Below are 26,596 nucleotides of genomic sequence, written 5' to 3' on the forward strand. Positions count from 1 at the left end.
TGACGTCCCCTCCAAGGGGCATGACCCTGTTGGGGTAGGGGCAGGGTCATAGGACCTGTGTTTCCTGGTGAACAAGAGATACTGATAAGAAAAGAATCCCGATCGACTCAAATTAACTCTTCCCACCACCACTTCAGCCCTGGAGGAGATCCTGGTGCAGAGCAGGGACTCGCACTTCCTGCATCCAGAGGGACAGGATAAGGGATGCTCCATCTCCAGCTGCACCCTCCTCAAATTTACCCACAGCTGAACCTGAGGGGTGGCAAAGTGCCCTGTGGCAGCATCAGCATCCACACAGTGGCCTGTAGCTGTCCTCTACTTGCCCTCACAGAGGCCCAGGTGGAACCACCTCCCCTGGACCATGGAGGTGGCTGCATTAACCCACAACATTTGGGTCAAAAGAGTTCGGCTGCACAGGGAGGGTGGGAGGGAGCAATATGGGAAGTGTGAGATGAACAGCCTGGGAGATTTGCTACCGCTTTCCACAGAAAACAGCCACGGGAAAATAGGGAAAATTACTCAAAACCAGAGTAAAGGGATAGAGAAGACACATGGAGAAGACACACTCCCTGGGTAGCTCACAGGGGTGGTGAGAGCTGCTGGGACCCATGGGGAGCCACTGGGGCAGCAAAAGATATTTCTGCAGAGTTCTCTGGGGTTATGCTTTAGGGTTTCACCTCTACTCACCTCTGCCTACCTCTGCCCATCTCTGTTTACCAATACCCACCTCTGCCTACCTCTCTGGTAGTGTTGGGAGCTACATACTGACCCTCTGCTCTGCAGGGTTGTGCGTTCACCATCCTGTGGGTGCTGGGAATGCCATGGGAAAGCTTTTCCTATCTCTTCCCATGTCTCAGCCCAGCTCACCTCTCCCTGGTTACAGAGGGGAAAGAAAGAGCTTTCAAGCTTCACTTCTGCAGAAATCCCACTGCCCTGAGCTCTCCTGGATCTCAGCAGCTTCACTCCCCCAGGGCAGCCCTTTGTCCTAGGGCCAAGGTACCCCCGTGGTTCCACAGAAACGAGGTGTCCCAGCACCACCAACACCATGGAGCCGGGGGTCTCCATCGATGGCAGGGCACCTCCTAGGTGGTTTGCATCACTGGACTTTATTTGCATGAAGATAAACTGCACGTTTGTCTGTACAATTTCTCCTTAAATACTTGGCAACCCTTAAAAAAAATGAAAACCAAAAACAAACAGGAAAAAAAAAAGCCCCAGACCAGAAGGGAACAGTGCAGGCTACAATATCCAAACAGTACAATGCTTGTGAATAAATAACCCCTCCAAGGCAGTTCTGGGGACTGCACAGGGCTGCTGAACTCAGAACCCCTCGGGTCCTCGCTACCCCTTCCTGGGACAGCAGGAGAAGCATCCGGGTGGGGACCAGGTGGGCACAGGCCCCCCTCTCTGCCCTCTGCCAGTTCCTAGTTGACCTCTCCCAGTTCCTAGTTGCCCGTCTCAGCCGTGGTGGTGCTGGTGGCATTTTTGTTGGTTTTGCAGCAGAAGTATTGGTTCCAGATCTGCAAGAAGGCTGTCCGGAACTTCTTGATGCGGAAGGCATAGACGATGGGGTTCATGGCCGAGTTGCCATGGGTGAGGAAGATGGCGATGTAGGTGAGGATGTGCGGGGTCTGGCAGGATGGGCAGAACAGGGTGATGCAGTTGAGGACGTGCAGGGGCAGCCAGCTGAGTGCAAACAGGAAGAGGACCAGTGCCAAGGACTTGGCGATCTTCAGCTCCTTCCCGTAGTACTTCTGGGGGTCGTTGGAGCTGGAGGACACCTTCTTGTTGAGCTGCTTGCGGATGAGGTTGAAGACCTCCAGGTATATAAGCAGCATCAGCAGCAGGGGAGGCAGAACCCAGACGAAGAAGTTGAAGTACACCATGTACTCCATGCTGATGACCGTCTCAAACTGGCACGTAATGACAAACTCCGTGTGGCTGCCGTTTAGTTCCCGAGTCCTCTGCATCTTCTGGAGGTTGTTCCAGCCAAACATGGGAGTGAGTCCCACCAGAAAGGAGACAATCCAACAGCAGGCGATGGCCACAGCTGCCCGCCGCGGTGTCACCACGCTCTTATATCTGTGGGAGACACAACAGCCACAGGAAGGCATCAGACATGGGTGGGATGCTCTGGCTGGGGGTTGTGTAGCTCCTGATGGAGTGGCAATGCCTGTGCTGGGACAGGAGGATGCACATCCCTCCCTCCCCCAGCAGTGGGTAACAGCCTGTTCTGATAACTGTGTTAATGGGTTGGTTTCCCTGCCTGTGTCCTGGGATGGCAGAGACTCCAGACACGATCCGGGAGCTCTGGGGGTTGATGCACTGGGGGAATGCATTAGCACCTGGAATGTGCCTGAGTGTCCTGACTTCATGTCTTGTGGGGGGAGGTTCATGCGCACTGGAGCCCCGTTCCCACCTGAGCACCTGCACTCAGAGCAGCAGGTCATCCTCTTCTCCCGCCACACACCAGCCCTGCCAGCTCCCTGTCCCAGACAATTCCCCTGTGCCTGGGGAGAAAATCGCCAGCAAAAGCATCCCCTGGGATGTGCTGGGATGGAGGAAGGATCTGCGGGTGCTAATGGACCCCTGGGGAAGCTCCTAGGCACAGCTTGTTTCATCTCCTAATGCACTCAGATTGACAAAACCCTCTTTCCTGATGGGCTGATGCCAAGGGCAGGAGGAGGAGGAGAGCTGTGCTTTGGCTGGGCTCTGCTGCCTCCCGGATGCCCCTGGGGAGCCACTGGGGATGGGCTCATCTCTCCAGAGCTCACCAAGCGGGAAGTGCAGTGTGCTGGATTGATTTTCCCCCCTGGCCCTCCAAAAAGCTTTTCCTTGGAGGCTGAGAAGATTCTCAGCCTAAGAGTTATTGCTTTCCACCAAAGGGGACTGAATAAAGAATGTTTCCCTGACTGTTTGCTGGGTCTCAGTGCTGCTGGTGTTAACTCAGCCATGGGGACCAGGTGGAGGTGGCTGGCAAACCTGGATTCCCCATGCTGCTGCTCAGAGCTCCCTGCTGCAGGTCTGCAGCCTTTACCTGTGATGGAAATTGGGCATTTGGGGCCTCTTTTATACAGCCAAGGAAACAAACCCAGTCTCCCTTCTCAAGACCCCTCTCATGGGCAAGGCATCAAGGTGAGAACACGGATGGGCACAGGCGGGAGGAGGGGACATCAGTCTTCAGGAGTCCAGAGGGTCCAGAGGCACTGGTCCCTGGCAGCTTCCCTGAATGAACCTCCTGTGCTCTGGGAAAAGCTTCACAACATCCTGGTGGCAGCCAGGTCCTGTGGGAAGGAGGTGATAATGTGGGCAGCTGTTTCCTCTGAAAGCCAAGGCTGGATTTGGAAGGTGATTTATTTCTTATGGGGAGGAGAGAGGGCAGGAGACCCTGAGAAAGGCTCAGGGCAGGGAGAGCTGGGGCATGGGGAGGAGAGGGGTGGTGGGAGAGAACCAGCACTGGGGGTCAAGTGAAGGGAACAGGGAGGGGGGTCCATGGGAGCAGGGGGTGGCAGAGGGAGGCCAGAGGCTCCCATGGGACTGTGTGCTGACCCTTGCATCCCATGTCACTGATAGCAGGTCCTAGGGGAGGGCTGGTGTGCCCTCCAGCTGTGACACTCCACTGCCACCTCCCCAGGCTTGAGCCGCTTGGGGGGGGTGACACCAAAAATACAAGCACCATCCCCCTGCCCCAGCTCCTTCCTTCTTTGCAAACCCTGCAAATTGTTTCCCTATTCCTATTTCCCATTCCTGGGGGCTCCAGGGCCTTCTACTGATTTTGCTGGACAAGCTCTCACCCCAGGTGCTTCCTGTCCTGCAGAGCTGTGAGGGAGCCATTGCCCAACAGACAAAGCTGCTGAGCAGCAGCAGTGTCACCACAGTCCCCAAACATGGTCCCAGGTCTTGCAGCCACCACCCACACACAGGGTCCCTCCCTCCTTCCTGTACACCCATCTCTCTGCCATGGTCCATGTCCATCCCCCCTCACCGCGCACATCTTTATTCCTTGCAGCAGTGCCTGGCCTGACACAGTTTGGGAGCAGGACCTGCTCTCCCCACTCCTCCCTTCACTTTGCCCCACGAGGTTCAAGGGTGGCCCTTCAGAAGCAGCCAGAGCAAACCTGGCCATCATCCTCTGCCATGTGTGTGCCATGGTCACAGGAAACATGGCAGAGCCAAAAAGCCTATAGAAAAGAGCAACATTTGGAGCTGGGAATTTTGTTTCCTTTGCTCCTTCAAGCAACAAACCAAGGGCAGAGGCAGCTGCAGGAAATGTGCTCCCTGCGGACCCCATCCACTGTCTCCATCAGCCCCACATGGAGGATGACAAAAGCTGTAAAATTGCTCCAAGTTCCTCCTCTGTCCATCCCACCAGGTCCATCCATCCACTGGGTTTGACTATGGAGCTCTCATGCGGCTCAGCTGCTCCAAAGGCCACAAGTCCAACCAATTCCTTTTACAATTTTCTTTGGAGGTGCCCAAGGAATGCCTGGATGTGGTACTCAGTGTTCTGGTCTGGGTGAGAAGGTGGGGATCGGTCACAGGCTGGACTTGATGGTCTGAGAGGTTTTTCCAACCTCAGTGATTCTGTGACTCTGGAAAGGGTAGAAATGCAAGACCCCACCTAATTCTCAACCCCTTCCACATGGCGGGGGGAAAGTTAGCAGAGGGACAGGGACAGACTTTGCTGTTCCCAATGGTCGTCCTTGGTTATGCCATAAAGAAAAAGCTTTTTTCATTTGCCTCATTTTCATTAAAATGATAAGGCTAGAGTTTGGGATGGTCTGGGAGGCAAAAGCACTAGAAAATGCTGATAATGGTTCACAGTTAATAATAATCATTATTCTCATCAGCACTGAAGCAATTACCATCATCATTGCAATTTTATTACTGCTATTATTTTTATTAACAGCTATGACTAAAACATCCATGGTAATTGTCAGCCCCATCTTCATCCACTTTGGGTTTGTTTCCTCTGCCTGTGGGAGTTTGAGCCTGACCATAATTGGTAGATGTTCCCCCTGCCCTCCCTCACTGGTGTTTTTTGCACTGTCCCTTCCCCACAGAGATAGGCATCAACTCAAGACCAGGAGAAAGGACCAGCAACCATCCACCTTCATCATGAGATGGGATGGGCAGGAACTGTGGTGTGGAGCAAAATTGGTTTTGAGGGTTTGGAAGATAATGCCAAGAGGCAAAATGGCAATTATTGCTAGAGCTGTTTGCCTCCCAGGGAAAGGGAAGAGGTGATGGGTGGAGGCTGACAAATTGTCCCCAGGGGCTGCGCAGAGCTGACAGGGAGACAGGGAGCAGCTCTCCAGGGAAAGATGCTGCCTCCAGGAGGATGAGGACGGAGCAGACACTGACGCCCCTTTTCTCAGAGTTCACAGGATCCTACAATGGTTTGGGAGGGAAGAGACTTAAATCCCATCTCCTTCCATTCTAGTTCCACAGGTTCACATCTCCCTGCCATGGGCAAGGACACCTTCCACTACCCCAGGCTACTCCAAGTCCCATCCAACCTTTCCTTGAATACTTTCAGGGATGCGGCAGCCACAGCTTCTCTTGGCACCCTGTGCCAGGGCCTCCCCACCCTCGTAGGGAACAATTCCTCCCCAGTATTCCATTTAACCCTGCACTGTCAGTGGGAAGCCATTCCCCCTTGTCCTGACACTCCAGACTTTTGTAATGACACCCTGGCCATCACTCTGAAGACACTATCTGCCCTCCTTTCCCTTTGGTCCTCATTCCCAGATTAAATGCAACATCTTCTACCACATCTTGATGTGTCCAGACCTCCATATCTCTCTCTGCTGCAGCCCAGGGAGCCCAGCTCAGCCCAGGCCCTGCCCTGGAGGTGTCTGGCTCTGGGTAGGCAAAGCCCCTGTGACCATTTCAGATGTTAGGGCATGTCTGAAAGCACGTGGAGAATGGAGCATTCATTATTTTCATGGATTTCACCTCTGCCCTGGGGTCTGTTCCCTGAGAGACATGAGGGCTCATTTCCAAGATCCCGATCCACAGGTCAAACCAAACCAAACCCACCAAACATCATTTGTTTTCCTTGAAAAAGCTTCAAAGGCTCTAGGCCTGGTTTGAATAAAATGTGGAGGTTTTTAGCAGTTCTGTGATTAGTTTTTCTGTCCACAAAATACTTGCTGTTGTCCAGCCAGTGCCAAGTTGTGGCTTTGATGGTCTTTGCTCTGGAGAGTTTATTGCAGTGCAATTCCTGGGGAATTAATTCACTAATGAAGACAGACCATCGCTAATGAAAAGAAGCTGGAGCCAACGTGGCAGGAGGAAAGGAGGCCATGCTGACATAAAGCTCATCTGCAAGATGAACACAGCAAGAAAAAGCAGACAGACCATGTCCTGATCTAATTGAAACTCTCTAGACAAAAGTGCTTTGATCACAGAGGATTTGGATTCCTGATCCTTTCTCCTGGCTGTATCTTCCTTCAGATCTTTCAGTGTCCTGGAGGTTGCTAGGTGGGAAAACTCAGATTGTTGGCATTCAAAGGTGCTCAGAAATGAGAACCTTAGAAATGCAAAGTGGTGTCTGGGTTCTGCAAGGGCAAAGGCAGCCACAGCTCAGGGCTGGGACAAGGAGGCCCCTGGGTACTCACACAAGGGGGGAAGTGCTGCAGAAGGAACCTTGATCATACAGCCTTTGTCTTCTCTGATCCTGGAAGTGAAAGGTTGGTTCCTTCTTCATAGAATCACAGAATGGTAACAAATGTGGGTTTGTGGCCACTGGTGGGTGTGTCACCATGTGAATGGTGGCCTTGGGAGGGACAGAGGTCAACCAACATTGGTCAAAGCTGGTATTAAGATGGACATGACAGCTTGTTCCTACAAGTGCTTGGAATGTAGGGACTGGTCCTATCAGCACCCCCTGGGATCCATGGGGGATTGTCCTGATCCCCAAACCCCAGAATGGCTTCTTGTCAAAAGCCAGCTGGCAAGTAAAGGCACAAAAAACTGGTCTGGTCTTTCAGCTGAGCCAGAAGAGCACATCCAGCAGGGACACTGGTGTTGGCTGGTGCTGGAGGCCCTGTCCTGCAACAAATTGGCCTAGCAGTCTCCATCAGCACAGTATTTCCAGCCTGACACCTGCATCCTACCACAGAGCCACTTGCAGTGCTCCAAAGGGACTTGGAGGACCCTGTGTGTGTCCCCTCCCAGCACCTCTGGCTCATTGGTCTGCGAGAGATTTGAGCTGTGGGAGAACCCTGAGAACCTGGGACAAGTGGTAATAGAAACATGGTGGGAGGGGACAGGCCAGGTGGCTGTGACACTGAATCCTGGCCTCAGGCTCTGCCTTGGGGACCTGATTGTAAAGGAGCTGAGGAAGAAAATCTCTTTCTGGTACCTCACACATGTCTGTCTGCTCAGGGTGAGGGACAGTTGAATGGGGGCAATGGTGGCTTTTCTATAGGTCTCACTTTTGGAGGGTTCCCAGGGCAGGAGAGGCACCAATGGGAGCAGGCGCCTTTTATCCACCACACACATGGGTGAGGCTGCATCCCAAATCTCCAGCTGGAGCCTCTCTGGCAACCACTGAGCCCAGGTCAGGGCTGCCCTGCTCCCATCACCACCAGCTGCTCCAGTCTGGAGGTGGCACCGGGACAGCCCAGTGGGCCGTGGCTGCCTGCTGCTTCCCAGGCCATGTGCTGCAAAGAGAGGAGGCACAGGAGGTCCAAAGCTGAGAATGGCTCCAGGGATGTATGTTCCCCACAGGTGGCTCCTCCCACCCACACCTCTGTGAGTGTCCCTGTGTGCCCTGAGCTGTAATTCCAGAGGTCATGGCTATCACTGGAGCACTCTTGGCTGTCACTGCCCTGCAGAGCATCCAAGCAGGGGTGGGACCACCCCACTGAGAGACAGGAACGGATTTTCTCACCATATGGTGTCTTTCCTGCTTGGCCCAGCTCTGAGAGCAGCTGGCACCTCCCTGATCTGGCAGCTTGGCCCACACAGGGTGACCTGGAGCTGCAGCCTCTCCTGGCTCCCCAGAGAGGAGCTGAGCAGGAGCAACCTCTTCTTTGAGGATCTCTGCTCCCAAAACAGTTTAGGTCTCTCCACTGCAGCACAAGGAGATTGTTCCACACCAGGAGGCTTCTTGATGCAAACCTCCCCCAAAGCCACCAGGAGAGACCCTGACAGCATGGGCGAGGATAGATGTGTACATCCCACAGCTGTCCATCCTGGTCCATTTGTGTCCAGGGTTTGGTTTTACCATCCCAACATGGTGACTCTGTATGGGAATCATTCTGCAGCGAGTGCCTGCAAAGCAAAAACAGCTCCTGGCTGGGTGAAATGTCTGGCAAGAGCTCTGCATGTTTGTAATCACTTCTAATAGCCAGTAATTCTCTAATGGATGTGGGCAAGGGTGATTATGAGGTTGAAGAGAACAAATTCATGCTGCCAAAATTGACTGGTCCCCACACACCAAAACACAGCATCCCCAGGGCTTTGGTGAGGACTTCATTCGGTGGTGGGAGAAGCTGGAGCTGGTCACAGCTCCAGCAAATGGCAAGAGAATAACACAAAAAGGAGGGTTTGTGCTTTGTCAGAGAAGGTTGTGGAGGGACCTAGAGCATTTGCAGATGTCCTGGACCCCTTTTGGGGTCCTGGAGAAATGCTGCTGCCTTGGTGTGGGTTCAGCCTTGGTGTGGGTTCAGCTGCCCTGACACATCTCCCAGGACCTTGGAGGCATCCTGAGGTCCCTGAAGACTGCAGAGGAATGTGGGCATATCCAAAAGCAGCCCCAGGGACACAAACATCCACACAAGACATAGTGGAAATAAGGTAGAAAGGAGCTTTATGGGCTAAAATGACTGGAAGTGGGAATGATGCCTCCACAAGGCAGCCAGACCGTGCCAGGGTATCTTCAGCCCAGACTGGCAGTACAAAAATGGGGATCCATCAGGGATGTCCATCCAGAGGGTGTTTACAGGTGTGGGAGGAGGTGACTCCCCCAGCTCCAGCAGAGCCTGGATCGATCCAGAACCCAGACACATCCCCCCAACTCTGCCACTCTCCTGATGCCACCAGTCCCAGCGGGACCAAACCTCAAGTCACAGCCCACACCAGAGATCAGCCCACCCTGAGCTCGCCACCTCCCATGTGGGCATCGCCCAGAGACTCAGGAGGTTTCCTTGCTCCCCAATACCCACACACCCCCACAGTGCCCCCCTGGTTCTGAGCTAAACCTGCTACATTTCAGCTTCCAGTGACAGGATGGAGTTAAGTCTTTGCCCACAGAGCCAAGGAGACTTTCCTACCACACCTCTGGTCCCTGGGAGCAGCCACAACATCCCACCAGGCTGGCTGAGCTCCCCACACCCCTCCTGTGGCTGCTCCTGGCCTCACTGGAGCTGGATCCCTGCCTCTCTCTGGGTGTCTGTGCCACTGGACTCCTGCAGCTCTGGCAATGAATCACAGCTTTGGGAACAAACCACAGGCTTCCAGTAACTGCACAGCATCTTTCAGATCACTTGCCCAACAGCCTTCACCTCTGATGTGGGGGGGTGAGTAACCACAGTGCCTCCACCACACCCTGCCACCAACAGCTCACCTGCAGCATCCCAGCAGCTCCCACCGTGACCAGGTGCTGCAGGGGAAGGAGCAGGCGAGGGCTGGAAATCACAGGGAGGAAAGATGGAAAGCACAGGGGCCTCACAGTGAATGATCTGCCCTGGTGGGGAGGAGACACAGCTGCTGTCCAAGGAAGGTGAAGGAGTGCAAGTTGCCTGCTCTGCTCAAAGAAAGGCAATTTTCTTCACATCCTCCAGCAGCATCCCTCACCTCAACAGTCAGTATCAATCCTTTCTGCTCAGAAAACTAATTCTGTTTCCAAACTGAGCTCGGTTTTCAGCTTGAGGCTGCATCCTGATGTGGACTCTGTCACTGCACAAGCAGATTCTCAGCAAGGATCACCCTGTGCTCATCCCCTCGTCCAAAATGTGTGTGTGGAGTGGGGGGATGGGTAAGCAGGGAGCTGGGGATGTCTGGGCATCTAATGCCTGAGGGAAATGACAATTTGTGTCTATCAGTGAGTGCTGCCTTCCAATCCCAGACAGACCCTTCATGCCTCAAAGGGAGCCGTGAGACCCCCTGATGCAGTGGGCAGCACGGAGTCTGTCCAAAGGAGCTGAGTGGGTGGCCCTGCTCTGGATGTGTCACCCTCCTGCTGCCGTGTGACAGTGTAAGGATGCACCCTATGTCCTTGGTCAATTGGGCACAAGTCCCACTGAGCCATAGGTTTGCAGCCAGGCAGCTCCAGGTTTCCCTCCCAGCTCCACCGTGTGTGGTCAGGGCCCTCCAGAACCCCTGGATTTTCCTGAACCTCTGGCTTTGTCCTCCAGAAACCCTGAGGTGAGTAGGAGGGAAATGATTTAACACTATTGGCAATGGCTGCAAAATCAGGAAACAAGCTGCAGAATCTCAGAAGTGGTGATGTTCTTTGAAAAAATGTGATGTTCTCGTCTTTTGGCTGCTGCTTTCAGGCAGCAACATTTTGAGCCAGGAAAAGTGTGAGAAATGTTGCTTTAAAAGAGAAAAGAAGCAGAAGCTGAGATTCTTTTCTAGCCCCAGGACTTTGGGAATTAGGACATGCAGAGAAGGACAGCCTGATCCCCAAGAGGTGGTGGTGAGGTTGTGAAAGCTGCAGGACAGTGTGATGAGCACCATGGACTTGTCTGCAGTGCTGCCCTTGTGCAATAAATTTCTTGGAAATTTTTAGTGTCTAAAGAGTTTTGTTGTCAAAAATAGGAATTTGCTGTGTGAGCATCTCCTTGGAGAGGGGTCTGAGCCTGAGGGTGGCTCCCAAACAACCCCATCACAGGAATGAGCCCACTGTGCTGGGGGAGCAACCTCACCTCCTGCAGAAGACCATTTCAGGAGGAGCCAGTCAAACACCACGTGCATCCCTATCTGGCCAGGCTGGACAGGGCTTGGAGCAGCCTGGTCTACAGAATGTGTCCCTGCTCATGGCAGGGGTGGTACAGGATGAACTTTAAGGTCCCTTCCCACCCAAATCATTCCACAATTCTATGACAGTTCTGGAGGTGTTTCTCACTCAGTGCTGTGCTGGGACATCAGTGTCCTTGGCCAGGAGTCTCAGGTCATCTTCCCTCATGATGCTGGGCCATCGCCCTGTGGATTTAGCCACCTCCAGGGGTGTCACACACCAGCCCTGCCCCTGCCATGGCAATTAGGCAGGAGCTGATTGTCCAGACCCAGCTCAGCACCATGTGATTGGAGAAGCGAGGGTGAGGTACTCCTGGAGTACAAAGGAGAAGGGATAAAAAGTAGTTTTTGCCTATCTTCAGTGCAAATCCAGGGCTTGGCTTGGATAAAAGCAGTGTTTTTTCAATTACTGCTTGTATAGCACTTGACTTTTTCTATGTATTGCATATTTTGGTTCTTTATGCAAAAGAACCTCTTTGAAACGAGGACTCTGAAACTCAACCCTCAAGATTTAGAAGGGAGGGGGAAGAGCGGAGGACAAAGAAAGAAAGAAAGCTCTAAAAGCCACTTAAAATGCCAAATGTGACAAATGTGGCTCTGAGAAATGGAAATGGGACAGCAGATATAAAGTGCCTAGTGTGACTGGGCTCCCACATCTTCTGTGGCTCAGAGTCCATCCGCAAAATGCAGAGGCTTGGAGAAAGCAGCTGTGCTGGGAGGGAGGTGCCAGCTGAGGAAGTGCCCAGCACCACCACCCTTCCCTGCCTGTCACCACCACACTGTTGCAGCAAAGGCCAGCTTGGTCCCCAAGGGAGGCTGCCAGCCATGGGAGTCTCGAAAGCATCAAGAGCCATTAAAAGGCGGGAGCAGATCAGGGACCCAAGGGGAAGGGAAATTAGGGGGGTCTTGAGACCTGGTTTTTTGGGGTTTTTTTTTTTTTTTTTGTTGTGTCTGCATTCGACAGGACATTGAGATCTGCTCCCCAGATAAATGGGAGGCAGGAAACTGGAGATAGAATCTCCATTAAGAGGTACCAACCCAGCCTCGGAGCAGGGCTGAGGTGGGTCTTTATCTCTCCAATGCAGAAGGACTCTTCAGAAAAAATAACTTATTCTAAATTACAGCCGGAACAAGAGATTGGTATCAGCTGCCTTTTAATTTCTTGGTTTTTTACACTTCTCTTGCTAACCTGACTCCTGATTTTGCAGTCAACAACCAAACTCCTCAGTTTCTTGGGCAATGACTTGTTATTGGATCAGGATCCTCACAGCACAATTTGTTGCTGTAAAGGGAATATTTCCCTTCTTGCACTTAACCCAGTTCAAGATTAGGACATCCAAGACTGAAAAATTGGCTGTATGTTCCCAAAATGAGGGAGGTTGTTTTCTCCACCTAATGTCTGGAGGAGAATTAGCAGTGCTGATGAGATCTACTGTTACTAAAGCTCAGAGGACACAATAACCTAAAACAACCAGTCCAGCACCTTCTGTGCAATGCATATTTCCCCTGATTAAAAGATCAATTTCAAATGCAAAAGCAGCTGAATTAATTTAAGTTTTTTGCTAATGAGTAGGCTATATGTAGTTTCAACTGCTGAAAATAATTTTGGAGGTACCAATTTGGGTTACAGTTCAGTTCCAGCTTCTGCCTAAACACAACTCCCCACAAAGCTTGAGTAAAACCTGTGTAATTTCCCCCCTCCAGACACCATAAAGATGGAACAAGTAATAATCATAGGAGATGCGTGTCAAGCCATTGAGTTGTTTATGTTGGAGTGAATCTGAACAGTGAATCCATATCTCAGTCAGTCAAATGAAGTGCCAAATTGGAATTGAAGGCTCCAGTTAACACCACAATTAAATATTCCCTCACCTCTGAGAATCTGTCACCAGGAAAACTAAAAAATGTGCAAATCCAAAGCAAACCTGAAGTTTATTTGCACTCCATTTTCTCATTTAGATTAAAATATTATTTATTGCCTTGGAAGAAAGCTGAGAGTTCTTTTTCTCTGGGAGAAAGCAGCTCAGTATTTCAATCATGATGATGGGGAGATCTGAGACCCAAGACCAGATATTGCAGTGAAATGCCTCAGCTCAGCCTAAATTACAGCCTGTGCATCTTCCTGAATACTCTGGTCTTAATTCTAGGCAAGGAGCAATGGACAGACACCGCCCGAGGCTGCCCAGCCAGCCTGGCTGGCTCAGGCCATGGAGGTGAGGGACACATGGACCAGGCAGGATGGAGGTCATGGAGGTGTTCCAAGGGCTGGAGCCCCTTTGCTCTGGAGCCAGGCTGGGAGAGCTGGGGGTGTTCATCTGGAGAAGAGAAGGCTCCAGGGAGACCTAAGAGCTCCTTCCAGTGCCTAAAGAAGCTCCAAGAGCTGAAGAGGGACTTGGGACAAGGGATGGAGGGACAGGACAAAGGGGGAATGGCTTCCAACTGCCAGAGGGGAGGGATAGATGGGATATTGGGAAGAAATTCTTCCCTGTGAGGGTGGGGAGGCCCTGGCACAAGTTGCCCAGGACAAGCTGTGGCTGCCCCATGCCTGGAAGTGTCCAAGGCCAGGTTGGATGGTGCTTGGAGCAACCTGGGATAGTGGAAGGTGTCCCTGCCCATGGCAGGGGGTGGAATGGGATGATCTCTAAGGTCCCTTCCCACCCAGACCATCCTGGGATTCTGGGATTCTATGAAATGCATTTCTCTCTCCATGAGCCTTGGCAGTACGAGGGCTGCCTGTGGGTGGGGAGCAGGGCTGGAATATGGAGGATCCCCACAAGACCCCCTCAGTCACATGTAGGTCACACAGGGGGTGGAATTAGATAATCTTTAGGGTCCCTTCCAACCCAAACCATTCTGGGATTCCATGATATCCTGGAGAAAATGGGCCTAAGTGACTGCTCCATCCTCAGCCCAAGAAACTTTGCAGCACCTCTGGATTCTGGGATTGCAGGTCCGCTGCTATATTGGAGCACTTTGAGTTCTATCTGAGCAAACAAACCTCCCTGAGCCCATAAAGAACCTGTGTCACAGCAGGGCTGAATGTGGGGAATGAGCTCCCTGAGAATAGACCCATCTGAGCTGCACCCACATGGGGCTTCTCTGGCTCTGCTCAGGCTTTGCCAGGTCCATCTGAACCCAGGCTGAGCTCTCGACTCTCCCAGATAGGACCACTCAGTGCCACAGGAGAATGGAGCCTTTGCACTGAGAGAAATGAGTGTTTCATTTGTGTATTCCACGGGAAGGACACTGAGTGTTGTTACCAGTGCACGAAAGAAAGAGGAATAATTTAATCCAAAGGACTGTGCTAATTCTGGTGATGTCTGAGACAGCATTTCTCAGCATCGGCCCCCTGCTGTTGTCAGAGAGGGAGCATCACTCCCTTTGTGAACAGATGGGGAGACTGAGTTGCAGAGGAGAGCTGTGATCTGCCAAGATGGACCAAGCTGAATGAGAAAACATCCCTGGTGCCAGGAGATGGCACTTCCCTTGTTTGAAGGAGGCCAAAAAATTCATCCCCGTCCCTGGCTGCAGGGAGAGAAATGGTCTGGAGGTGGGTAAACAGCCATGGCAGCAATGTCCCTTTCTGTGCCCTGGCCTTCCTGAGAGGAATGATGGAGAGGTGATATTGCCGCCCCAGGCAGTGGGTGGTACAGGGGGATGTCATCCCAGTGTCCCCGCAGTCCTGCTGGACATGGCTGGTACCCCGGATCTGTGTGCTCTTGCACACAGGGCTGGCACCAGGGAAAGCACAGAGGGAGGCTGGTGTGGGACACACGGGAACAGGGCTGAGGAAGGAATCCTTTGTCCTCCTCCAGCTCCTTTTTGTGATCAGAGACTTTTGCACCTGACAGAAACCCAACCAAACCACTCAAGACTGTGACAGCTGCTGGTTGTGGTTCCTTGCTCAATGCCAGGGGACAAAGCCTAGGCAAGGACAGGATGGGGGAATGATGGGAGGTGTCAGGTCCCACACTGCAGAGAAGGGCAAACCCAGATACCCCAAATCTTTCCAGTGACTGATCCTGCTCTGCTCTTCCCTACATCACCAAACAAGGCCCTTCCTGCCCTATTTGCCCCCATCACGCACCAGCCCTCAGCACACAGGACTCTGTAGGAAGGAGGATCTCAGTCCCTCAGGGTTATTTCATCCTCTCACCGGTGGCATCACCAGTGATGTTTCCCCTTCCCTCTGCCCTGCCTGTCCAGCCACTCCCAGGGATGGGATAGCATCTCCATGCAGGGCCAGAGGTGCCATGGGGGTGGTCAGGGAGATCAGCTCATTGCTATTCTGCAGGACACCCTGCTGGATCTGGGGACTTTTTGTGGCTGCCTTGGAGAGCATCAATTGCTCTTTCTTGCCACTGGGCACCCCGTGCTAGAGCCAGCCCTGGCAGCTGGGTAGCTGCGCTGCCAGAGCAGGATCTCCCTGCCAGGAGCCCCAGCAGCCTCTGGGACAGCACCTTTCCCATTCCATGGCCTTGAAAGTTCAGGTCACCTTGGGTTAGATGTGTCCCAAAAGGAGCAGCCCCCTGGGATGCTCCTCCCAGCGCATTGGCAGTCCCAGCACTGGGCTCTGCTGGCTCTCAACTCCTGTGCCCATCCATGCTGCTTTGGCAGGGTCACAGTGAAAAAACATTCATTTCTCTCCAGGATAATCCAGTGCTGTTCCTATTAGCTCAGCTGTGCTGGCTGTGACTTCCCCAGGCTCTGAGAGAGAGCTGTTGTCCCCAAGGGGAGGAGACTCTCAAGCTGCCCTGTCCCTCCCAGGAGTCTCTCAATCCTATGGTCCCCTCCACACTCCATGTCCTGCTGTCTGCAGAGACCACAACCTCCCCGAGTTGTGTCTGGGCTTCCCTCACACCCCTGTGGGCAGGATCCTTCAGGGCTTTTCCCTGTCCTTCCAGACAGAGCTTTTCTTCCAGCCCATCAGTTCCTTTACAGTCTGAAATTACTCCAGTGTGTGTCACAGTGAAACTCATCTCCCAGGTTATTTCACCACCGTGCCTCCCACAGGTTTTCTTCTTTTTTTCCATCTTTGTGTTGCCATGACCTTTCTCTCCCCCCTGCCTCCACCCCAGGACACATGCACTGCTGTGAAACCTTGGATGAGCCATTCCCTGCTGCCAGGCTGATTTCAAGAACAGCCATTTGGATGCAGGATCTCCATTGTCCAACAGTCCCAACAAATCCAACAGTCACTTGTGTTAGGTACAAACTGCTATGAGGTGTGCTAGACAGATTTCATTGGGTCTGGCATCACAGGAGTCCCTCCAGATTCAAGTTTGGAAGCAGGGGTTGGTGGGCTTTGTCTTAGGTGTCTCCCACCCAAGCTCATAGCCAAAATCCCCTTCTTAGTCAGAGCAAATCTGGCCCTTTTAAGATACAGTTAAGCTTATTCTGACAACAAGAATGGGCAAAAAACCCTGCCGTGATTGACCTGGGTGTGTAAGAGCAGCTGAGGGTGGTGTGGCTGTTGGTGGCCACAGGGCACACATCCAATGAGAGCAAGGCAGAGGCCACATGCCTGTGCCAAGGACTGGGAAATGACACGGAGAGCAGCCCAGAACCCAGAGCCAGTCACTGGGAAGGGCTCCATGTTAAAAGGAGCATCTGAGCCCGTCTGCATGCCCAGACCAGACCGCAGAGTTGTGTCTGAGCCTCTCTGCATCCCCTGTGAGTCATTTATTCCTGCTCTATCACTTGCTCTGGCTGATGTGGAGCAAAGGTGGAACTGTCTCTGTAAGGGCCAGGTGATGATAATAGCTCCCTTGGATGGAGTCACATTCCTAACATCTCGGGGGTGAGGGAAGACTCGGGCCTCCCATCAAAGGGCTCCTGCATGCCCTGAGCCAGCTCAGCACAGAGCATGGTGAGCTGAGCCTGACTCACCCCAACACCCAGCCTGCAGGGCCAGGCTGGGCTGGTGGGGCCAGGACAGCTGAATCAGCAGCTTTTGCTTTGGCAGAGCCTCCTTTCCAGGCTGTTTTCCTTGTCTTGGTGCCAGCAGCTGCACAGGCCCCTTGGACACCCAGCCCAGAGGGGCATTACTGTCACCTCCACCAATGCAGCACCCTGGGACAGAGCCCAGTCACTCCAGAAAAGGGAAAATCATGTCCTGGAAGTGTGACAGACTGTCTAGGTGTTCCCAGGTGGTTCTGGGGCCCTGCAGTTCAGCCATAGTCTGTACCCTGGACACAGGAGCATCACCCAGCTCCAGTGAGGGACCTGCCTTCTGTCCCACAGTGGCTCTGGCAGTGGGTGCTCCTCATTTTCTGCTCAGTGGGGACTTCATGGTCCCTCTGTGCTGCCATGGGATGAAGGAACACAGGCTGGCTGTGTCCCACCTGCTTGGATTTATGGTACCAGGCCTGAACTGTGGCCTTGGATGTGGTAGAGCCCTGCTGGGTTCCATCCACACATCCTGGTTTGGTGTCTGCTCACTGCAGGATGAGTTCATGGGCAGCCATAGAATCTCAGCATCCCAGATGGTTTGGGTGAAAAGGAACCTTAAAGCCTATTTCATTCCACCCCCTGCCATGGGCAGGGACACCTTCCACTATCCCAGGTTGCTCCAAGCCCTGTCCAACCTGGTCTTGGACACTTCCAGGCATGGGGCAGCCACAGCCTCTCTGGGCAGCCTGTGCCAGGGCCTCCCCACCCTCACAGGGAAGAATTTCTCCCTATATCCAACCTAAATTTCCCATTTTTCAGTATGGATCCGTTGTTCCTTGTCCTGTCCTACAGCTCCTGATGATCCAACCTGGCCCTTTTAAAGACACTTCAGCTTTTTTAATACCACAAATGGCTATAAACCGACGCTGTGAAAGAGAAGTAATATAATTTCATGGAGTTACTCCTGCAGGGTTCACAGTAATATAATTTCATGGAGTTACTCCTGCAGGGTTCACCAGGGCTGGAACTGCATGCCAGAGGAGCCCAGATGTCCAGAGCCCTGGGCACAGTCATGGCAGGACTGCAGTGCAGGAACAGAGATGCCACGTCTGTCCCAGCAAATCTCAGCTTCCACACCTTCCCTATCCCAGCCTCCACCCCTGCCCTGTGGGGTCACCCTGAGCCAGCCATGGTGCCTCAGTTTCCCTGACTGCAGATATGCTCTTGCTGGGAATTTGAGCTCTTGCTCAAATTTACTGGTGAGACATCATCAAGGGTCAGTGCCTTACCCTGCAAATCAATAGGAATGGGTAAAAAGCCCAATGAAAAAATTCCCAGAGCAGGATTTTAGGGTAGAGCAGCAGGAAGGAACAGGTTTTCATTCATGGCCATGCAGCACAGGCCTGGCAGACGCAAGCTCTGCTGAGGGACAGATGTGACACTGCTATTGGGGTCAGGGTGATTACCCAGCACGGGGAGCATGCCTTACCCTGATGGAATACACAAGGACTGGGAGAGGACAGAGTCCTGCTGTTCAGGAAGCCCATCTGGGGTCTCTTGAGGCCATTCATCTCCTCTTGCCCTTTTAATTCAGACAATTTGGGAATAACTCCAAATATCAGTGAGTCTGGAGCATCCCCACACTGGATTCTGACCTCTCCTCCCCTTCCCTCCACACTACTGAGGATGGTGTATCCCACACTCAGCCCCTCGCTGCATCCCTAGGTGACACCCCCAAGCCCCAGCCTTTTTCCCTGCCATTCCAGGAGCTGCAAATGCTGCTGACAGCTCCAGTCGCTTCCCTGCAGCTGCATAGCAGCATCTGGAGCTTTTGGGAGTGACCTGATTTTGCGTCTGCCGGCGAAGGTCTCGTGGCACCGCTGCAGCAGCTGTGTGAGCTCCCAACGAGCCTAATCCAGGCATCCCCTCACCGAGGGGAGAGCCCTCGTGACTTTGATCCCTGACTCAGCCTGTTCTTGGCTGAAAGTTACTCTGCAGATCAGAGTCGGGCTGAAAACCAGTTCACCTGGGTATTTACAGGTCTTTACCAGGTTCTCAAAGCAACATAACCTGCTGGTAAATCCCTGCCCGTCTCCAGGGCTCTGGGATTTTGGTGATACTGGAATTGAGCTCCTGATGCTGGATTGGCACAGCTTGTTGGTGCAGCTGGGTCTGGTTGGAGCAGAGCTTGGTGGGAAATGCTGGCTCTGATGCGGCACCCACACGCTGAGCTGGTGCAGTGTGCTGGAAACTGCGGCTTGGAAACAGCCTCCAGTCTGCAGAAACCTCCCTGGGCTGTAATTCCTGCCTTTTAATCTCCATCCTTGGTTCAGAGCTGCCTGTTCCATGGAATGAAGCTCTCCATAGATCACTCTCGCTTGCTAAAAATATACCTGGAGGAGGGCAGCAAGGGAAGAAAAAAAGAGGTGGCTGCAAAGACCTGTCAGTCCCCAAAATTCCTCCAGGTTAGAGAAAATGGGTGTGTTTTCCTTGGAAATGTAATGTGCTTTCCCTGAGATAGGGCCTGTACAGATGGATGGCATCTTTTCATTGACTAATGGAGATGGAAAGAAAATAGATGAGCTCCCAGGTGTGAGAGGTCTGAGTCACCTGGCTGCTTTTGAAATTCCTCCAAATTTAGAACAGGCCTTGGAAGAGCCATGGTTTGATTTATTCATTGGCCTGGCTGGACAAGAAGGTTTCCTGGGACTTAGTGTTGAGAGTGCTGGAAAGATGTCCCCCAGGCCCTTAGGTGTTTTGGAAGCTGGGAATTTGGGCCAAACCATGCCAATGTCTCCCTCCTCGCCCCTCCCATGGCAGTGGGTCCCCATTGCTCTCCTGCCAAGATCCTCCGTGAATGCTTGGTGGAGGAATCATGGAATCATGGAATGGTGTGGATTGGAAAAGACCTTAAAGCTCATCTCATTCCACTCCTGGTGAGGGACACTTTCCACTATCCATGGTTGCTCCAACCCCTCGCCAGCCTCGCCTTGGACACTTCCAGTTTCTCTGGGACACCTGGAATGGGGGAAACCCACCTCAGACGTGTGCCCTGCTCCATGACGCAGCTGGCTGAGGGCAACGAGGCTTCCCTGGCTTCCCATGACCCAGCCCCATCTGGCCCCATGCCTGCAGCCCTTGGCAGGGCTGGAGAGAAGGGGAAAGAGCACTGCAATCCCAGCAAGTGCTGGAGCTCAGGCAGGAGCCTGGAAAACAGAGAGTCTGGGGGGGAAGCTTCCCCCTTCCCCTTCAATGTACATCCAGGAGCTCAGAGGTCACCCTAACACCCCTGTCCATCCCCTTCACATCCCTCTCACCTCCTGCCTGGCAGGCACTGCAGTCCAGAGCTGAGGGATGTTCCTGCCATCCCTGAGCTATTTTATCTCCTGACATTCTGGACAGGCCACTCCTGAACCACTGGACAATGCCAGTGCTGTCCACAGAGCCACCTCCTGACCCTGCTGTACCCTGGGCTCTCCCCCTGCTGCACCCCATCCTCCTGCCCCCCATTTCTTACAGATTTCCAACCTTTCTGATCTACTTTAGATGGCTCTTCAGCCTCATGTGTGCATTCCAAACCTTCAGCAACACCAAATGCAGCTCTCCTGAGTGGGATGCTCCTTGGGATACCACGGGGTGGGAAGGGTGGGGCTCGGGGGACACCCCAGTGTTGGGACACAGGCACAGAGGATGGAGGTCCCAGATGTGGAGGGAGAGAGCCCAACACAAGGGCTCCAGCAAACAGCAGATTCCCGCAGGTTTTCCCTTCCTGGCACGTTTCAAAGTGTTTGAGGTGAAGTCACAAGGTGACGACCCCCAAGGACACTCCAAGATAGGCTTGGGCTACATCCAGGTATCCAGCATTCCCAGCCAAGGGGCGGTTAAGCACATTCCAAGGACAGCAGCTCCTTTTGCCATGGCCCTTTCCAAAAAACCCAATGCACATCTCAGAGCAGAGACAGCACCTCCAAGGCAGCAGAGGTTGGCACTGAAGAAACTGCATCCCCCCAAACATCCCTCCAGCACCATCCCCCCCCACAATCATCCTCCCTGGCACCATCTCCCCCAAACATCCCTCCGTCACCATCTCCTCCAGCATCCTGCCTCCACCGGGATGCTCAGGGGTCAGTTCCTGCCGGACACCCCCAGCTGGCTGCTTCCCCTCCCTTTGAACTCATTTCATTTTCTGCAAGCATGGCTGTGAGAGGGAAGTTTGGGCTGGGCTGGAGGACCCCGCTGAGCCTGGCTGGGGACATCACAGGCTAGGGGTCCTGCCTGGCCATCAGTCGGGGAGGAAGGATGTGAGAGGGGAGTGGGAGCTTTTCCACCATCAAATCTATTTTAGGTGATTTCCAGCTGTTCCTGTGGGAGCTGGGAAGTGAGGGACCCTCTGCTCCAGCCTGCTCAGTGATGCTCCTGCATCCCTCCACAGTCAAAGTAAGGCCCCTTGAGGGGAGGCAGCATCACTCAGGCCCAGCAGCCAGGAGGGGTCACTCCCACAGGCTGGAGCAGAGAGAGAGGGTTTGGTGAGATATCCCAGTCTCTCGACCATGCTGGGTGGAGGAGGAAGAGCAGGAGGTACCAACTCAAAGCCAAACAAGACACCTCTCCATATGATAAAATCTGCTTCCACCTTGCACAAGTGGCCCACTTCCCTCTGTACTTCTGTGTCCATGGGAAATGGCCACGGGAGCGATGGAACATCGGATACTGCTTTGGCATCTCCCACTGCCATGTAGAGACACCCCAAATGTCCCAGGGTGCCATTTCTGCCAGCAGACACCCACCAAGCTCCCAGTGTCCCCCCAGGACTCAGGTCTCTGGCAGAGGATGGGTCCATGTGTTTGCTGGAAGAGGGAACAGACCTGCAGGTTGTGCCCCAAACTCACCATCCCAGGGCCAGGGTGTCCATGGGCAGCCTGGAGCTGCAGCCAGGCTGTGATGCACCATGTTCCTCATTCCCTGCCATTCTTCCCTGTGAGGAAGGCACAGAAAAGCTGTGGCTGCCCCATCCCTGGAAGTGTCCAAGGCAAGGCTGGATGGGGCTTGGAGCAACCTGGGATGGTGGAAGGTGTCCCTGCCCATGGCAGGGGATGGAACAGGGTGATCTTCAAGGTCTCTTCCCACCTAAACCACCCTGAGATTCTGGGATTCTATTAAATACATTTCCATCTCCCTGAGCCTTGGCAATGACAGGGCTGCCTGCCTGTGAGAAGAGAGCAGGGCTGGAATGTGGGTCATCCCCACAAGATCCCCACAGCCATGTGTGGGTAACACTGGTGAGCATCCACCCTGTCCCAGGCTTATCTGAGGAATTCTGTTGGGAATTCAGGCTGCAGTGAGCACACTGGCCCTGCCTGTGCCAGAGGGGATGGCTCTGCTCAGTGTCCTGGATGCCCTAGGGATGAGCCTGAGGCAGATTCTCCACATCCTTCCCCATCTGCCTGCAAATCTCTGCTCAGGTATGGCTGCCATCGCTGCCTGTGACCCTCTGGGGATACTCCCAGAACTCTCCCAGGCACAGTGGCCACATGTGTCCCTCCATGGTCCCCAGATCCTGCCAGGTGTCCCAGGCTCTCAGCACCCAATTTGCCATTGCTGGGTTTGGTGTCACAGTCAGGAACAACACCACAAGAGCCATCAGCACTGTAAAAATGCTATCACTGTCCTTAGCATCCTGCAACAGGTTGGGAGAAACTCGAGGCATTTCAGATTCAGGGAGTATTCCTAAGTGGTGTTTCCTGTCCTCTGTGCTATATATATGGCACTACATTCCTTAAAATCACATGTACCAACTGCCGGGAATTCATGAAGTCAAAGGATCATCAAGGTTGGGAAGGACCTCTGAGATCCTCGAGTGCAACCATTAAGTTGATGAGGCTATGAAGCTTTTCAATATTAAAGTAGGCTCTGAAAAGACAGAGGAAACTCTCCTGCTGCCGAGTGCTTAGGCACATAATGGGATCACAAAATTCAGGGTGGAAACTGCATGAGAAAAACCCACCCAAACTGTGCACAGCATAATATTAACATTGCTCCCGGGAAAGCTCCTGGGATCAGGGCAGGAATCTTCCCAGAAAGGCCCATCGGATTCTCAGAGGCAGCAAAGGAGTTAAAAATGGATCGGTTTGTTAGGAAAATGCCTGACAGGCTGTGCTGCTCCTGTGGAGCCGCAGAACTCCCACATCAGAGCCTTCCCTGTGCGCAGGGGATGCGCGAGGCCCAAAAAAGCTCTGAGAGTAGTGACAGGGTGGGAATTGCTCTGGTGACACCGGCAGGCTGGGAGACAGGGATTGGGAAAATCACACCAAGACAGGAAGTCGGGAACAGTCTGTGAAATCATATGTAGCAGGGAGGGGCTGGGCAGGAATTGTGGATTTATCCTGCCCCCTCCTCTGTCTTATACTCCTTCCCCAGGCAGCCTCTGCTGGTGGTGACTGCGGGAAAATCCCAGAGGAACACATCTCTGGCCTGATCCCATAGATCTGGGAACACCAAGCACTCTGGAGCAGTCAGGTGATCTCAACACAGGTGCCTCCTGTCCCTGTCTCCCTGCATGGGAAGGCAATTCGTGCCCCAGGAAGGGTTCTACAACTGCTGGAGTCTGGGCAGCACTGCCACAAGGGGGTTGGTGCCTTTTGGAGGGTGTTTGTGCTGGTGAAGGGTCGGGGATCCCTCCAGCGAACTGCCTGAACTGCATAGGGATCAGTGGGGCGACACAAGGGCTCAGCTGGGCTGTTTTCCAGCAATGCTCCCACAGCTGGAAGGCAAAGGTGTCCCTGCAGAGTGAGGGGGACTCACAGCCAGGGGCTGAGTCAGTCTGTGCTCCGGGGCACTGAGGCTGGGTGCCATGTCCCCTTCCAGCCCTTCTCACAGTCCCTGGTCCCACCAGAGTTCCCACCATGGCACCCCAGAGCTGCTTCCCCAGCTCAGCACAGCCCCGGCAGGGAGGGAGCAGGGCACAAGGGGTTAAATACCTCCTCCTGGAGCGGCAGAGCTCGAATAAAGTGCTCAAATAAAGTGTCCCCCTCCTTTACGCCCTGAGGTACATGCTCTGGGATTGGAATGGCAACAGATACAGAAGGGGAGAAAGGAGTAATTTGTGGGGCACCCCATAACACGGGTGAGGCTACCCCATGAAACGTGGCAGGCTGTCACCTCTGGTCCCTCAAACCCCCAAAGCTGTGTCCCACATGTCTATGAGCAAGACACCCCTGGGCTCCCCATGGTAAGGGAAAACCTGAGCCGAAAGCCAAACCTGTTGTCCCCTTTCTACTCCCTGGAGCACCCAGCCGGGGCTCTCCCAAGTGTGGGGACACTCTTTGTCCTGGCCATGGGAATCCCAGGAGGGACTGTCCCTCCCTGCCAGCCAGCTGCCACAATGTGATCTCTGTCTGCACACCCAGCACCCCCTGAACCTCCAAAAGAAGCTGCTGGAGGCTCCAGGGCCCCCCTGCCCCAGCCTGCCCCAGTTGCTACTGCAGCTAGATGTGTCTGGGAGAGCAATACGGAGAAAAGTCCTCTCTCCCAGTGCTTCTCCAAGAGTCTGGGGCTTCCTCACTCCCTTTTAACCTCCACAGCAGAGCTGGTCCCGACGTGTTTTCCTACCTGACAGGGATCTTCACCCGCAGGTATCGATCCACAGCGATGGCCAGGAGTGCCAGGATGGAGCTCTCGGTGAGGATGAGGACGGGACAGGCCACCATGAGGCAGGTGTAAAACTCTGTCTGGGGTCCGATGTTGATGATGATGGCCAGGGGGATGACCAGAGCCCCCACGGCCACGTCGGCCACCGCCAGTGAGACAATGAAGCAGAAAGTGGCATCCCGCAGAGCCTGGTTCATCTTCACAGCCCAGATGACCAGGATATTGCCCGGCACGGACACCAAAGCAATGAGGACTTCGATGGAGATGTAGGCAGCCTGGAAGGCTGAGATGGGGTGTGCCATGATGCTCCGGTCCCCCCTGCTCCCGCTGGGGTCCCTCGGTCACCTGCAAACGCACAGGGAGGTAGTGAGAGAGTGGCATCTGAGCTGCGAGCGGGATGAAGCCTGTGCGGGGGGGCGGGAAAAACCCTTCTCCCGTCTGTGCCGTCCCCCGGGACTCCGACCCCCGCCCCGGGGCGCACCCTGCGTCCACCTCCATCCAGCACCCCGCTCCATCCCGCAGCGCGACCGCTCCCGGCGCTGCGGAGGGAACGGGAGACACCGGGCAGTCCCGGGAGAGTGGAGGAGCCTCCCCGCCCCTTGGGCCGCCCCAGGACCGTCTGCCGGAGCCCTTCGGAGCCGATGGACCCGTAGCGGGACGCCCGCTGTTTCCCTGCTCCCTGCCCCGAGCTGCTTCCCGCAGCCGCCCGAGCCTCGAGTCCCGGCAGCAGCCGCCCGCCCGCGCCCGGCCCCGACTCCTCTCACCTTGTCCTGCAAACCCAGAGCTTGTTTTGGGGTGCCCTCACCCCCAGAGAGCCAGCGCTATCCACCCGGAGGGCAAGACGGGGCTCATGCTGGGGGCGGCCAGGGGGACGCTGCGGCCGGCGGGGACGGTGCTGGCCGCGGCCGCCGGGGCTGCGCTCGGTCCCCGGTGCCCGGCACCGCTCGGCTCCCGCAGGCGCTGCCCGCTCCCCGCCGGAGCCGGAGCATCACATGGTGCCGCCTTCCAGCGTTTAAAGAGCGACTGACCCGATTCAGGGCTCGGCGGCACCGGGAAGAACCGGGGGAGGGGGTGAGGGGGGGCCGGGCGGAGGCGGCAGGACCGGGAGGAGAGCGGGGAGAAGGCAGTGGGGGGGAGCAGCGGAGCCAGTCCCAGTCCCGACGCTGCCGACACGGCTCGGGCTCCGGTTTTAGCTCTAAAACCGGCTTTTGAGGTCGGGTGTGAGCAGAGGATTGGGGCGGGCAGGGGAGGGCGGAGGCTGAGCCAGAGCCAGAGCTGGAGGTGGGCGAGGACACGGCCCGTCACCGGCACGGGCAGTGCTGCTCGGGCCTGTGCCCCAGGACTGCGTCGGGACCCCCAGTCAGACCTAAACGACCCCCATAAGCTCTGGTGTTCACCCGGGCTCTGTCTGGCAGTGTCTCACTCAAAATCACTGCTGGGGTGGGCGGGGGGTGAGACCTCTAAAGCACCCTTCATCTTCCAAACGGCACCCCTAGCTGTGGGAGCTGCACCCCGAGCTGGGGAGGCACTGTGCCCCTGGGAAACAGTGGCTGGGGCAGGGGAACGGTATGTCCACACAAGGCATGTGGAGGAATGATGGCCCCAAACTGCAGCTGAGGCTGGACCAGGGACTGTTTAAGGTTCTAGGAGAAGTTTGGGGGAATATGGGCACCTGCAAACCCCATCCTGCCCCTCCCCAGGCCAGGCAGCGCAGAGGAAATGGGTCTGTGGGCTCGATCTCACTGATGGAGTTGGTCCACCCAATCCCTCCAGGGACCCCCGGGTGTGGACCAGGCACCTGCAAAGCTCATCCTGCATGAATCACTTCCCAGGAGTGGGGCTGGTTTATCTGAGTGCTGCAGGGAACAGGACCAGCTGCCACTTCAGACGTGTGGCAAGGGGACTCTCCTAACCCTCATCGGCACCTCTCCCCATCCTTTCTGCCTCTTTTGATGAGACTCGGGGCTGGAGTTTTCCCCTGCTCTGCCCTGCCTCGTGAGAGATGTCCCAACCCTCGGATCTGCCCCTTGGGCTGCCCCTCACCCCTCTCCTCATCAGACCTTGCATACCCCACAGCAGGGATGGG

The 26,596-nt window shown here is 54.5% G+C and overlaps 1 protein-coding gene across 1 annotated transcript; it reads right to left on the minus strand.

The window, feature by feature from the left end:
- Window positions 1-1,087: 1,087 nt before the first annotated feature.
- On the minus strand, window positions 1,088-25,720 carry ADORA1 (adenosine A1 receptor). Its single transcript, XM_085083145.1, has 3 exons — window positions 25,275-25,720; window positions 24,472-24,855; window positions 1,088-2,082 (listed from the first exon to the last, which is right to left on the minus strand). The coding sequence occupies exons 2-3, from the start codon at window positions 24,810-24,812 to the stop codon at window positions 1,446-1,448; spliced, it is 978 nt and encodes a 325-aa protein (XP_084939271.1). The 5' UTR covers window positions 24,813-24,855; window positions 25,275-25,720; the 3' UTR covers window positions 1,088-1,445.
- Between the last annotated feature and the right edge of the window lie 876 nt (window positions 25,721-26,596).

The sequence above is a fragment of the Lichenostomus cassidix genome, chromosome 26 (assembly GCF_008360975.1).
Source record: "Lichenostomus cassidix isolate B80296 chromosome 26, HeHo_3.0, whole genome shotgun sequence".
Taxonomy (NCBI): domain Eukaryota; kingdom Metazoa; phylum Chordata; class Aves; order Passeriformes; family Meliphagidae; genus Lichenostomus; species Lichenostomus cassidix.